The sequence below is a fragment of the Engystomops pustulosus genome, chromosome 10 (assembly GCF_040894005.1).
Source record: "Engystomops pustulosus chromosome 10, aEngPut4.maternal, whole genome shotgun sequence".
Lineage (NCBI taxonomy): Eukaryota > Metazoa > Chordata > Amphibia > Anura > Leptodactylidae > Engystomops > Engystomops pustulosus.
The window spans coordinates 11134514-11150412 of NC_092420.1; the positions used below are offsets into that span (position 1 = coordinate 11134514).

At 49.5% G+C, this 15899-nt stretch overlaps 1 protein-coding gene across 2 annotated transcripts in view; it reads right to left on the reverse strand.

Annotated features, from left to right (window-relative positions):
- Positions 1-15899, reverse strand: part of CCDC71 (coiled-coil domain containing 71) — a 37728-nt gene that overhangs the window by 7242 nt on the left and 14587 nt on the right. Inside the window, exons 1-2 of one of the 2 annotated variants that reach the window (XM_072127401.1) lie at positions 9080-9359; positions 2166-3216 (exon numbers count right to left, since the gene is read on the reverse strand). In XM_072127401.1, the coding sequence (XP_071983502.1) occupies positions 2166-3216; positions 9080-9267 (1239 nt within the window). In that variant the 5' untranslated portion in view covers positions 9268-9359. Of the gene's footprint in view, positions 1-2165; positions 3217-9079; positions 9360-15899 lie in introns of those variants that run through there. The other variant, XM_072127402.1, reaches the window with a different exon arrangement.

Below are 15899 nucleotides of genomic sequence, written 5' to 3' on the forward strand. Positions count from 1 at the left end.
GCATCGTGTTCCATACACCCTGCACACGTAGCCGAATTTGTCAAAGGGGGCGGGGCATAAGCTTTTGGTCAAATGTGTATAGTCGCCTATAAGACAGGGGTCACACATGCACATTAAACAAAGCAGATTTATGAGGGAAGGCATTACAGGACGCTGGGTGACCGCATGGTGAGAGGGAGATCATAGATAATAGATAGACTGGCATAAAAACCACCGCGTATCCAAGTGAGAAGGCCTAAGGATGGCGAACGCTTTTCTGAAGGCGGGAAGGACGAGGCGCTTCGTTTGCTTTGATCGGGAATCATACAATCCGCTCCTCACCTTCGGGCTTCTACAATTACCGGACTAGAAGACGATTTCCGAGACACAGACATTGCGAAAAGCAACGTGGTCAGTGAGCACCAATGAAGGAAAAAAATAAATGTAACCATCTTGGGACTCTAGAGGGTGACCTCCACCTTAAAGGGATTGTCCCATAATCACAGCTTATGCCCTGTCTGAGGGCGCATCCACACGGTTTTTCAGATGCTGTTTTTGAAGCCAAAAACAGGTGTAGATCATAACGGGCGAGAACATATAATTGGGAGATGCTGTGCCTCCTCTTATTTTCACTCCACTCCTGGTTTGGACATCAAAACCTGCATCTGAAAAACTGAACGTTTGGACGCACCCTAAGGCTATATTCACACAAACGTGTGCCCGCCATACCGTAGCACGGCGGGCACGCGGCGGCGCCCGGGAGAGGAGGAGGGGATGAGCGCCGCTCACCCCCACCCCTCTCCATAGCGATATATGGCGCACATCGCTGTATTCCGGGGAAAGATTGGACATGTCCTATGTTTCTCCCGGCTACGGAACAGTGCCGCACCATACCGCTCCCAAACGGTGCCGTGCGCCTATTGCTGTCTGCGGGGGGCGTATATACGACATATATATATATACAGCGTATATACGTCTCCCAAACGGCCTTGTAAATGTCGCCTTAAAGGAAAATAAAATAAAACAATTGTCTGATTGCTGGGGGTCCCATTGTTGAATGGACGCATGACCCCGCTCAATTCAAACCCCTATACTCATTATCAGGAGGTTTTGGTAAATGGACCCCAGCAACCAGACACTTATCTCTATTGTACACAGGTTACAAGTTTGACTTTAAGTTACCTTCTGACAATACTGCCAGTCACTGGGGAGGATTAGGTACTTATCAGGTATGTATCAGGTACTTAAGACACATCCTGTGCCCCAAAATGGGAATACCCCTTTAAGCGCACGTTTGCCAAAATATATGTGCAGCAGCGTGAAACTTCAAACATGACCTTTGATTGAAATTCCCAGAAGAACCTCAGGGCCACTGGAGCTGTCCCGGCCACGTAGTGACCCTTGTTTCTTATAGGATGCGTCAAGAGATAACTTAAGGAATTCCCTTCAAATAAAAATTAAAAGGAGGAGGAGGAGGAGGTCTGTCCAAAACTCAAAATCGATTCCAGAATCCAAAATGGCTCCAGCAAAAAAAAAAAAAAAAAAAATCACCAAAAACCATCATAGGCCTAAAAGTTTGTATTCATAAAAAATAAAACCTCTGTACAACAGTTCCTAGCCAAAAAAAAAAAAAAAAAAAAAAAATCCACCCAAACATTACGAAGAAGCCAAATCACAGTGCATATTATAACCTTAGGAAATCAGTCTTAACTATTGCACAAAATATACATATTGCCATGTATCAAAACTGTCAACGATTACGCAAAAACAGACCAAAGAGTCCATGACCAAAGTTCAATTACCCCCTCCTACCCTTCTTTCCCTCCCCCCCCCCCCCAAAAAAAAAAAAAAATTGTTACAAGACATGGCTGAATGTTCTGTAGCACTGCGCGTATAGTATACTGTAAAAAATAAAGTGACGAAAAAATGGCCACGGATAGAACGGAGGAGGAGGAGGAGGAGGAGGAGGAGGAGGAGGAGGAGGACAACTTCAAATTATCAGCAGCTTTCATTTGTGGAAACCATAATACATCCGCTCGGCTCCCAAAAAATCTGGAAGTGTGGAGAAGAACAAGGAGGAGGAAAGGGAGGACCAGGGAGATTCAGTGGAGGCTGACAAACAAAGGCTGGATCCGGAGAACCGGGGAGAGGTTCACCCGTAGGATCTGCTGTGCTTTCCTCCTTACCTCCTCGTCTGAAGACGTTTTGTCTATTTTTATCACGCTGGACTTGAGAAAGTTATACTTGTCCTTGTCGAAAGGCGATCTCTTCACCAACGGAAGGGTTATCCGTATCCTCTTGGTGAAGGGCGCCTCCTCAGATATTTCGTTGAGCTTCCGTTTTTTATCCCTGTCGCCCAGTTGCCTTTTGGCCGCCTCCAAGTCAGTCTGTACTTTTCCCGAGTTGTGTTTGCTTTGGGCCATACCATTGCAGTGCGGGTGAGAGTTTATAAGGACTCGCCCGTTCAAAATCTGAAAGGCCCTACAGGCATCGTTCTCCTTTAAGATTTTGCCGTTGATCCCGTTCAGGACGACCCCGTTCAGGGTGGAGGTCTCCTTCATTAAGGCCTGGTAGGCTTTGTTGCTCTTCCCTTTAGTGTTCTGCTTGGATGTGATGACTAGAGGCTGCTCCTTAAGGCTCGCCAAAGACGAGGCAGTGGCTTTAAAGGGCACCAAGGCCTCTAGGACGACGGATAGTTTCATGGCGGGGTACAAGTCGGATTGAAATGAGACACGCGAGCCCTTTGTCTTCTCAGAGTCAGATTGTTTCAGCGAAGACAACAGTAAGTTGGTAGAGTTTTTCGTTAGGTGTCTGCTGGAGATTCTTGTAGCGCTGACGGAAATATTTACTTTTGGGTTGGCTAGTTTGCCGGTCTGGTTTTTCGAGTGAGATTTTGAAGAAGAGGAGACGGTAGGTGTATTTTTGGGGGGGCATTTGGGACCCACAGGTAGTGGGGGTGGGGTGTCCGCTGTGGTTGAGTTATAACCATACACATCTTTGCTGCTGAGAATTGTGGGTTGGTAGCCTTCTTCTCGGAGGCCTTGGAGGAAACTCACCAGCTGAGTCTCGGTGTCCGTCAGGTCTTTAGACATTGGATTGAAGACCCTCAGAGCTTCCTCGAAGGCGCTCTGCCCAGCGGAGGAGAGCCGTGACCACGAGTGAACGGCCTTCTCTTCCATCTGACTCTTCTCAACATTCATGGCATTAGCTTGAGGAGCCCGCTGGCGTTTGCGTGAACTGAAACGAGATGCACAGAATAAGTACATGTGTATGATCAAATGTCTGCATTTATATGAGAAATCTTCATAATTATCTATATGAAAATTATCATTCAAAGCACCATGAGCGAGACTCTGGAGCTGGGGGTTTCGGTCAAATATTACAAGGGGAAAAGTAAACTTTCAATCAAGGATAATTGGGTGTAGCTGCTTGTTGTAGCCCATAGTGCACCACAATACAAGAATTCTCAGAAAAGACCTGGGTTAGATTTCATGGAAGAAAAAACAACAAACAACCCTCACTGCCGAGGCCCCCCCCCCCATGCTCGGCGCTCATTGCATATGCCCCCCCCCATGCTTGGAGCTCATTGCATATGCCCCCCCCCATGCTTGGAGCTCATTGCATATGCCCCCCCCCATGCTCGGCACTCATTGCATATGCCCCCCCATGCTCGGCGCTCATTGCATATGCCCCCCCATGCTCGGCGCTCATTGCATATGCCCCCCCATGCTCGGCGCTCATTGCCGACGCCCCCCCCCCCCCCGTGCTCGGCGCTCATTGCCGACGGCCCCCCCCCCATGCTCGGCGCTCATTGCTGACGCCCCCCCCCCCCCCATGCTCGGCGCTCATTGCCGACGCAAACACCCCCCCCCCCCATGCTCGCCACTCATTGTATTACTTGCACCTGCTTGAGCTTGTTTCCTCCCCACCATGAGCAAGACCAAAGAGCCGTCTAATGACCCCAGGGACAAAGCCCTAGACAACTGTTGAACCCGGTAGCAGATGAAGAGATTCCTGCTGCTCAAAGACGTTCATGAGAAGTGGGTGCGGTACTAACATGGTTAGTTTACTGATAAAATCGGCAACGCATTTCAGCTCAGGAGTCTTATATACTTTACTGCCCGGCCAATTGTCTACACTACTACCCTAGGGCAGCGCTCTGTTTGTCTATTTCCTCTTTGTCTGGAGGACATCTGTCCACCTGCCTCAAAGATTTGGGATACATTGGTAGACAAGGCTTGGATGGGCTGCAGGACAATAGGCAGCAGCTTGGTGAGAAGACAACTATTGGCACAATGAGAAAATTGAAGAAATACTAGATGACCATCAGTCTCCCTCAGTCTGGGGCTCCGTGCAAGGTCACGGATCAGAACAGAACTGCACAGGACGACCGGGTCACTGACCTGAAGCCATAAGGGAACACAAGTAACACACAAGTGGCTGCTCCAACACTAAGCAAAATTTCCAACTTACCCAATTTTCATTTCTCCACAATTGACCTTGGGTAAGTGCCTAACGACCCCAATACACGATTCCACCTCAGCTGATCCCTTATTGGCTCCTCTAATACTCCAGCTGATCACCTTGTATTCCCTGTGCCATGGGAGGACGAGGCCCCGATGTTGCCCCCGGATCCCTCCACCACTTCAAGGTCTTCCTTGGAGGTTCTAGAAGCTCCTGATATAAACATCTAGAGATACCTATCTAGAACGGGCGGAGTTACCTTGTCTGGACTACAGGTCAGGATTAGAGTCTTGGACCTTTGATATGATAATGAGGGAGGACCCCCGCTGTCCTTATCTCTGTTATGGAGCCCCACAGAGTAAATAAAGTTACTACATAACAGGGTTACAGCGCACCATCGTTACACCTTAATTCAGACCCGGCTCCCAGGTAAACAACACCCGTCTCCAACTAACAGGATAGATGATAAATTGATTACTGCTGGGGGGAAGGGGGGGGGGTCTGACCACTGAGACTCCATTCATCATACATGTATCAGGTCATCTGTCCCCATGATCGGTCAGAGGGGGAAAGGCCTCCATTACTTAAAAGAACTTTCCAGTCTGTCGGTCTCCCTAAAAATATCCTAATCCTATAAATACCCATTACATATAAGACCCCCCCTACCCCCACCCAGCAACAAGAGGACTTTATATAGGATCAACCGCGGTCTACTACGTGTAGTCTAGTGTTACCTTCCCGACAGAAGACCCCCTGGAGAAGTCATTAATGGAGGAGACATACCGGTACATATATATAATAACATATATACATATATATAACCACATACATACATACATATATATAACCACATACATACATATTGCTATTTATAAGTTTCATCTGGGGATCATGTATCTATAGGATAAGGTGGCTTATATTAGATTCATGGGAGCCCAACACCCATATTCAGAAACCACAGTTTTTGGGGCGAGCCTGTGGTCTAGTCACCCCCTACCAAGCTCAGCGCCACTCACTGTACACTGGTTCTCCTTTATATTGCAGCTCAACCCCATCTGCGTGACACCTAGGCTTGACGTCATAGGCCTGCAAAACAGATGATGGCTGGGGGTGCCGGGTGTTGGACCTCCTCCAATTGGATATCGATTGACTATTCCAAAAATTACCATATATACTCAAGTATAAGCCTAGTTTTTCGGCACAAAAAATGTGCTGAAAACCCAAACTCGGGTTATACTCGAGTTAAAAAAAAAATAAATAAAATAAATTATATATATATATATATATATATATATATATATATATATCTCTCAAAATTCACCTTTCTGGCTTCCCCCGCTGCTGGCTATATACTGGGGCAGGGGGCTGGCTATATACTATGGGGCAGGGTCCATCAGGCCATATACTGGGGAGTCTGTGACCAATGCATTTCCCACCCTCGGCTTATACTCGAGTCAATAGGTATTCCCGGGTTTTGTGGCAAACTTAGGGGCCTCGGCTTATACTCGAGTATATACGGTAGTCTATTACTATTTAAAATCCAAAATACTTCTTTAACTTTTTAACCACGTTTGGAAAGCTGGATTCCCATCCATCCGATCGCACTATTTGCTCTTGATAAGCGGCGCCGATGTTGTTGGACGGCCACTTATCTCATCGCACAGATGTAACCAATGTAAATAAATGTACAGTTAAAATCAAGAGAAGACTCCTTACTATGGAGGTTCCCCTTATCTTACCTGAAGAGTCAGGCGAGGCTGAGCACACTAGAGAGGAATCCACCTGACTAATAGCGATAGTCGCCTCCCTGCACGTGACCGCCACGTCCGCCCCGGTTATTAAAGTGACTGGATAATCATGTGAACCGAGCCAACGAGTCCTTGGCCTTCCCATCCACACCCACTTCCTGTTCCATCCTCGGCCTCACTCCAACTATGTGCACGTCTTCCCTAATTCGCCAAAATTTGGGACAAAGGACATTGTCACAGAGCAACTTAATACCTTATTATAGCAAATGAGAAAAGACAACAGCTCGGGTCTATACACCGGGCGTCAGATCCATTTCCCCGCACAGCAATGGCCCAAATCTTAGTAAACTAATCCCCCTATTTACAGTGTAGGAGATAATGCTCTGCTCGCTGGGGGTCCCACTGCTGAGGCCAAGGTTAAGGTGCACAGGCAGTGAAGCGCTGGAGTTTATAATTTTCAAAAATTACAGAATTTTTATGCAAATGAAAAGCTCTGCTCCTGTCCTGACAAGCAGGGCAAGAAGCTATTCCACCATACTACGCAAGTAAATGATCACCAGATGGCGCTGTACCGTGACGAAATATCACGATCAATGGATCTTTTTAATATAGTATTAGATTAGTTATACAATAAATAATATATTCAAGGGTGGGAGATCCCCGTATTGTTTATAGTCAGGTGCAGGGGACCCGAAATGTATCATTTAATTAAAAATTCACACTGAGGACAAATGGCTCAAAAGTCAGATCCACGATGAACCACGAGATCACTAAATTTGGTCCAATGGAAACCGTGGGAGAGGTTCTCTGTCTCCGATCCATCTGGACCGGATGTGATGATGTTACATTCATTGAGCACGTGGCCACTGAGCCACCCGACTTCCGCTATCATATGTATAGGGCAGCACGGTGGCTTAGTAGTTAGCACTACAGCCTTGCAGCACTGGAGTCGTGGGTTCAAGTCCCAGGGTCAACATCTGCAAAGAGTTTGTATGTTCTCTCCATGTTTGCGTGGGTTTCCTCCGGGTCCTCCGGTTTCCTCCCACACTCCAAAACATACTGGTAGATGATTAGATTGTGAGCCCCATTGGGGACAGGGATCGATTTGTCATGCTTTGTGCAGCACTGCTGAATCTGTGTGCGCTATAAATAAATTATTATTATGATGATCATTGGGACTTAACCAGAGATTGGCTCAGTAGTCAAGTACACAATATCTTCATATCCATTCCAACCAGATCTGAAGAAGCGGACATTGGGTCCACTAGGTAAAACTATTTGTACATTTCTAATTCTTTTACATTTTTTTAATATTCTTTTTTCCCTGCAAATATTTTCCAATTTTATTCCAAAAATTAAAAAAAAATAAATAAAAAAATCTGAAGACCAATTTAAAGGGAAGCTGTACATGAAGAACTGGCAAGCGGCGTTGGTGGTTTTTTATGCAAAATTCCACCAGGTCTGAGCGCAGGATGCGTGAAAAGGTGAGAAGATCTGCAGGGCTCACTGCCAAATACACCATGCAGTGAGAGGGACAGCATTCTGGTACGGACAGGCATTTCCTGTTTGCTCAGGCCATGGGTCGCTGGCCGCGTGGAGCAAACATGACTCTTCTATGCAGAATTTGACTCTTTTTCTGATATGCAAATGAGTAGACAAACAGCTGTAAGTAAGGTACAGCGACTCAGCGGCAGATCATTTTTTTGATATGGGGAGGACTTTTAACCATTTACAAGCAGGTATTACTGGTAATAATCCACTGGCATAGCTGAAGCAAGAAGCAATAATAGATTCAGAGGTGTCGCCAGCTGACTGACCATATTTAATCCATCAGACATATCACTGGCCCATCCCAGAGACAAATCAGCCCGATATTCGACATATCCAAAATTTATTTACACCTCGAAAGATCACAGGCGCCATTGTGACGTTCTGTGGACATTCTGCATGATTCATGGATATCCTATAGCTCCGGTGGTCTAGTCTTCCAACAGCTAAGCTTGAGCTAATTATGGCGGGTTGGGGTAGTATAGTCTGTCTCTGGTCCACCCCGAGGACAAAACGAAGACGCCGAAGTCAACTAATCAGCCCGATATTGGACAAATCCCAAATTTATTTACACCTCGAAAGAGCACAAGCTCCAGTGGGTGGATATGTGGCGGAAAGCAAGGCAGGGACGCGAGGGGGGCCATGCGGCGGGGGCGGGCAGTATGGCGCAACGCGGGGTGGGCGGTATGGCGCAACGCGGGGCGGGCAGTATGGCGCAACGCGGGGCGGGCAGTATGGCGCAACGCGAACGGAAGGGAATGTGAGGTAATATGTCAGATAATGGGATGATATAAGGTGAAGCGTGAGGTAATACGGTGTATTGTGGGTGGTTGTATGGCGGAGCGGATGGCGCACAACGTGGCGGAGCGGATGGCGCACAACGTGGCGGAGCGGATGGCGCACAACGTGGCGGAGCGGATGGCGCTCAACGTGGCGGAGCGGATGGCGCTCAACGTGGCGGAGCGGATGGCGCTCAACGTGGCGGAGCGGATGACGGATAACGTGGCGGAGCATAAGACAATACAGCGGTTTGCGGGGGAACGTGATGTAATACGGCAGACTGTCTGGGGATATATGGCAAAGCGTTGTCCTTTGAGGAGTTACTAGTTGAGCCATTGTGTGGTAATTTCCCATTACTGGTATAATACATCCATGGATAGGAGATATATATATATATATACACACACAGTCTGGCTACACACAGTATACAGCTGTACACACTGGCGCGGCTGTCTGTCAGGAGGGAGGCGGCTCCTGATGATCCGGTATTTGGGGGTGGGGGATGGGACACCTCCCCGGTCACTCTGCCCCCGCCCCCACTACCGCATCTCCTCCCGTACCTGTTCACACTGTACCGCTGCCGCCGCTCCGGTCTCCGCCTCCTCCTCTGTTCGGGGACGGCTTCCTGCTCCCCCTGGTGACACCCCAGCACGGCCTCCGCCGCTCCACACAAAAAATGGCCGCCCCGCTGTGCACCGGAAATGCCGCTTCGCTTCCGCCCGATGTTATGTCGCCCCCCAATGTCCATGGCGGGTTATAGCGTCTCCATGGTCTCCGTGTATAGGACGAGCGGCGCGGCGAGCGCCACCTGCTGGATGAGCCGGGACTAGCGGGGAGCGCACGTACAGTCCGGCAATGGCGCCCCTCCCCCTGACTCTGGCTGTGGGGGAGGATGGGGGTGGTAGTGCCCTTCAAGGGTGGCTGACAAGAGACCTGCATGGAGGGAGGGGAGACTGGGGGACAGCCATGGGTGAATTTACCCATGAACATGGCTTCTGAGGCATTTAAACCTTTATAAAACCTTTTCATATATAAAGGAGGTCCTAAAATTGTCTCAGTCCCCTCCACCTGAGAGTAGTCACAGCCCCTCCCTTCAGTATCAATGGCGTCTAAGGCAGTATTCACACCGTGTCTTATGTCACCGCTTTGCACACACGCTCCCCGTCAATTGCATTTTTTAGCAGAATTTTTTTAATGCCAAAAACTGCCACAACCCGTAATAATTTCCCCCAATAATCATAGCGCCACCTTAAGGCTCTTGTCATGTTTGTAGTAGAGGTTTACGGAAATACAAGGACATTATATAATGGACACCCCACTGGAACATCATGGATACCTAATGTAAATAAATGGGGTCCATCAGGCACTGGTCAGATGGCTGGACCCCTACTATAAACCAATGGGGTCCATCAGGCACTGGTCATATGGCCGGACCCCTACTATAAACCAATGGGGTCCATCAGGCACTGGTCATATGGCCGGACCCCTACTATAAACCAATTGGGTCCATCAGAAGCCGGTCACATGGCCGGACCCCTACTATAAACCAATGGGGTCCATCAGATGCTGGTCAAATGGCCGGACCTCTTCTATAAACCAATGGGGTCCATCAGAAGCCGGTCACATGGCCGGACCCCTACTATAAACCAATGGGGTCCATCAGATGCCGGTCAAATGGCTGGATCCCTACTATAGACCAATGGGGTCCATCAGAAGCCGGTCACATGGCCGGACCCCTTCTATACACCAATGGGGTCCATCAGAAGCCGGTCACATGGCCGGACCCCTTCTATAAACCAATGGGGTCCATCAGGCACTGGTCATATGGCCGGACCCCTACTATAAACCAATGGGGTCCATCAGGCACTGGTCATATGGCCGGACCCCTACTATAAACCAATGGGATCCATCGGGCACTGGTCATATGGCCTGACCCCTACTATAAACCAATGGGGTCCATCAGGCACTGGTCATATGGCCGGACCCCTACTATAAACCAATGGGGTCCATCAAGCACTGGTCATATGGCCGGACCCCTATTATAAACCAATGGGATCCATCGGGCACTGGTCATATGGCCGAACCCCTACTATAAACCAATGGGGTCCATCAGATGCCGGTCATATGGCCGGACCCCTTCTATAAACCAATGGGGTCCATCAGATGCTGCTCATATGGCCGGCCCCTACTATAAACCAATGGGGTCAATCAGAAGCCGGTCACATGGCCGGATCGCTTATATAAACCATTGGGGTCTATTATGAACTGGTCAGATGGCCGAACCCCTTCTATAAACCAATGGGCCCATCATGAACTAGTCAGATGTCCGAACCCCTTCTATAAACCAATGGGTCCATCATGAACTGGTCATATGGCCGGACCCCTACTATAAACCAATGGGGTCCATCAGAAGCCGGTCACATGGCCGGACCCCTACTATAAACCAATGGGGTCCATCAAGCACTGGTCATATGGCCGGACCCCTATTATAAACCAATGGGATCCATCGGGCACTGGTCATATGGCCGAACCCCTACTATAAAACAATGGGGTCCATCAGATGCTGGTCATATGGCCGGCCCCTACTATAAACCAATGGGGTCCATCAGAAGCCGGTCACATGGCCGGATCGCTTATATAAACCAATGGGGTCTACTATGAACTGGTCAGATGGCCGAACCCCTTCTATAAACCAATGGGCCCATCATGAACTGGTCAGATGGCCGAACCCCTTCTATAAACCAATGGGCCCATCATGAACTAGTCAGATGTCCGAACCCCTTCTATAAACCAATGGGTCCATCATGAACTGGTCATATGGCCGGACCCCTACTATAAACCAATGGGGTCCATCAGGCACTGGTCAGATGGCCGGACCCCTACTATAAACCAAAGGGGTCCATCAGGCACTGGTCATATGGCCGGACCCCTACTATAAACCAATGGGGTCTATTATGAACTGGTCAGATGGCCGAACCCCTTCTATAAACCAATGGGCCCATCATGAACTAGTCAGATGTCCGAACCCCTTCTATAAACCAATGGGTCCATCATGAACTGGTCATATGGCCGGACCCCTACTATAAAACCAATGGGGTCCATCAGAAGCCGGTCACATGGCCGGACCCCTACTATAAACCAATGGGGTCCATCAGATGCTGGTCACATGGCCGGACCCCTTCTATACACCAATGGGGTCCATCAGATGCCGGTCAAATGGCTGGATCCCTACTATAGACCAATGGGGTCCATCAGAAGCCGGTCACATGGCCGGACCCCTTCTATACACCAATGGGGTCAGTCAGAAGCCGGGCACATGGCCGGACCCCTTCTATAAACCAATGGGGTCCATCAGGCACTGGTGATATGGCCGGACCCCTGCTATAAACCAATGGGGTCCATCAGGCACTGGTCATATGGCCGGACCCCTACTATAAACCAATGGGATCCATCGGGCACTGGTCATATGGCCAGACCCCTACTATAAACCAATGGGGTCCATCAGGCACTGGTCATATGGCCGGACCCCTATTATAAACCAATGGGATCCATCGGGCACTGGTCATATGGCCAAACCCCTACTATAAACCAATGGGGTCCATCAAGCACTGGTCATATGGCCGGACCCCTATTATAAACCAATGGGATCCATCGGGCACTGGTCATATGGCCAAACCCCTACTATAAACCAATGGGGTCCATCAGATGCCGGTCATATGGCCGGACCCCTTCTATAAACCAATGGGGTCCATCAGATGCTGGTCATATGGCCGGCCCCTACTATAAACCAATGGGGTCCATCAGAAGCCGGTCACATGGCCGGATCGCTTATATAAACCATTGGGGTCTATTATGAACTGGTCAGATGGCCGAACCCCTTCTATAAACCAATGGGCCCATCATGAACTAGTCAGATGTCCGAACCCCTTCTATAAACCAATGGGTCCATCATGAACTGGTCATATGGCCGGACCCCTACTATAAACCAATGGGGTCCATCAGAAGCCGGTCACATGGCCGGACCCCTACTATAAACCAATGGGGTCCATCAGATGCTGATCAAATGGCTGGATCCCTACTATAAACCAATGGGGTCCATCAGATGCTGGTCAAATGGCTGGATCCCTACTATAAACCAATGGGGTCCATCAGAAGCCGGTCACATGGCCGGACCCCTACTATAAACCAATGGGGTCCATCAGAAGCCGGTCGCATGGCCGGACCCCTACTATAAACCAATGGGGTCCATCAGATGCTGGTCATATGGCCGGACCCCTTCTATACACCAATGGGGTCCATCAGAAGCCGGGCACATGGCCGGACCCCTACTATAAACCAATGGGGTCCATCAGAAGCCGGTCACATGGCCGGACCCCTACTATAAACCAATGGGGTCCATCAGATGCTGGTCATATGGCCGGACCCCTTCTATAAACCAATGGGGTCCATCAGGCGCTGCTCATAAGGCCCGACCCCTACTATAAACCAATGGGGTCCATCAGGCACTGGTCATATGGCCGAACCCCTACTATAAACCAATGGGATCCATCGGGCACTGGTCATATGGCCGAACCCCTACTATAAACCAATGGGGTCCATCAGGCACTGGTCATATGGCCGGACCCCTATTATAAACCAATGGGATCCATCGGGCACTGGTAATATGGCCGAACCCCTACTATAAACCAATGGGGTCCATCAGATGCCGGTCATATGGCCGGACCCCTTCTATAAACCAATGGGGTCCATCAGATGCTGGTCATATGGCCGGCCCCTACTATAAACCAATGGGGTCCATCAGGCACTGGTCATATGGCCGGACCCCTATTATAAACCAATGGGATCCATCGGGCACTGGTCATATGGCCAAACCCCTACTATAAACCAATGGGGTCCATCAAGCACTGGTCATATGGCCGGACCCCTATTATAAACCAATGGGATCCATCGGGCACTGGTCATATGGCCAAACCCCTATTATAAACCAATGGGGTCCATCAGATGCCGGTCATATGGCCGGACCCCTTCTATAAACCAATGGGGTCCATCAGATGCTGGTCATATGGCCGGCCCCTACTATAAACCAATGGGGTCCATCAGAAGCCGGTCACATGGCCGGATCGCTTATATAAACCATTGGGGTCTATTATGAACTGGTCAGATGGCCGAACCCCTTCTATAAACCAATGGGCCCATCATGAACTAGTCAGATGTCCGAACCCCTTCTATAAACCAATGGGTCCATCATGAACTGGTCATATGGCCGGACCCCTACTATAAACCAATGGGGTCCATCAGAAGCCGGTCACATGGCCGGACCCCTACTATAAACCAATGGGGTCCATCAGATGCTGATCAAATGGCTGGATCCCTACTATAAACCAATGGGGTCCATCAGATGCTGGTCAAATGGCTGGATCCCTACTATAAACCAATGGGGTCCATCAGAAGCCGGTCACATGGCCGGACCCCTACTATAAACCAATGGGGTCCATCAGAAGCCGGTCACATGGCCGGACCCCTACTATAAACCAATGGGGTCCATCAGATGCTGGTCATATGGCCGGACCCCTTCTATACACCAATGGGGTCCATCAGAAGCCGGGCACATGGCCGGACCCCTACTATAAACCAATGGGGTCCATCAGAAGCCGGTCACATGGCCGGACCCCTACTATAAACCAATGGGGTCCATCAGATGCTGGTCATATGGCCGGACCCCTTCTATAAACCAATGGGGTCCATCAGGCGCTGCTCATAAGGCCCGACCCCTACTATAAACCAATGGGGTCCATCAGGCACTGGTCATATGGCCGAACCCCTACTATAAACCAATGGGATCCATCGGGCACTGGTCATATGGCCGAACCCCTACTATAAACCAATGGGGTCCATCAGGCACTGGTCATATGGCCGGACCCCTATTATAAACCAATGGGATCCATCGGGCACTGGTAATATGGCCGAACCCCTACTATAAACCAATGGGGTCCATCAGATGCCGGTCATATGGCCGGACCCCTTCTATAAACCAATGGGGTCCATCAGATGCTGGTCATATGGCCGGCCCCTACTATAAACCAATGGGGTCCATCAGAAGCCGGTCACATGGCCGGATCGCTTATATAAACCAATGGGGTCTATTATGAACTGGTCAGATGGCCGAACCCCTTCTATAAACCAATGGGCCCATCATGAACTAGTCAGATGTCCGAACCCCTTCTATAAACCAATGGGTCCATCATGAACTGGTCATATGGCCGGACCCCTACTATAAACCAATGGGGTCCATCAGAAGCCGGTCACATGGCCGGACCCCTACTATAAACCAATGGGGTCCATCAAGCACTGGTCATATGGCCGGACCCCTATTATAAACCAATGGGATCCATCGGGCACTGGTCATATGGCCGAACCCCTACTATAAACCAATGGGGTCCATCAGATGCTGGTCATATGGCCGGCCCCTACTATAAACCAATGGGGTCCATAAGAAGCCGGTCACATGGCCGGATCGCTTATATAAACCAATGGGGTCTACTATGAACTGGTCAGATGGCCGAACCCCTTCTATAAACCAATGGGCCCATCATGAACTAGTCAGATGTCCAAACCCCTTCTATAAACCAATGGGTCCATCATGAACTGGTCATATGGCCGGACCCCTATTATAAACCAATGGGATCCATCGGGCACTGGTCATATGGCCGAACCCCTACTATAAACCAATGGGGTCCATCAGATGCTGGTCATATGGCCGGCCCCTACTATAAACCAATGGGGTCCATCAGAAGCCGGTCACATGGCCGGATCGCTTATATAAACCAATGGGGTCTACTATGAACTGGTCAGATGGCCGAACCCCTTCTATAAACCAATGGGCCCATCATGAACTAGTCAGATGTCCAAACCCCTTCTATAAACCAATGGGTCCATCATGAACTGGTCATATGGCCGGACCCCTACTATAAACCAATGGGTCCATCATGAACTGGTCATATGGCCGGACCCCTACTATAAAGCAATGGGGTCCATCAGGCACTGGTCAGATGGCCGGACCCCTACTATAAACCAATGGGGTCCATCAGGCACTGGTCATATGGCCGGACCCCTACTATAAACCAATGGGGTCCATCAGATGCTGGTGAAATGGCTGGATCCCTACTATAAACCAATGGGGTCCATCAGATGCTGGTCAAATGGCTGGATCCCTACTATAAACCAATGGGGTCCATCAGAAGCCGGTCACATGGCAGGACCCGTACTATAAACCAATGGGGTCCATCAGAAGCCGGTCACATGGCCGGACCCCTACTATAAACCAATGGGGTCCATCAGATGCTGGTCAAATGGCTGGATCCCTACTATAAACCAATGGGG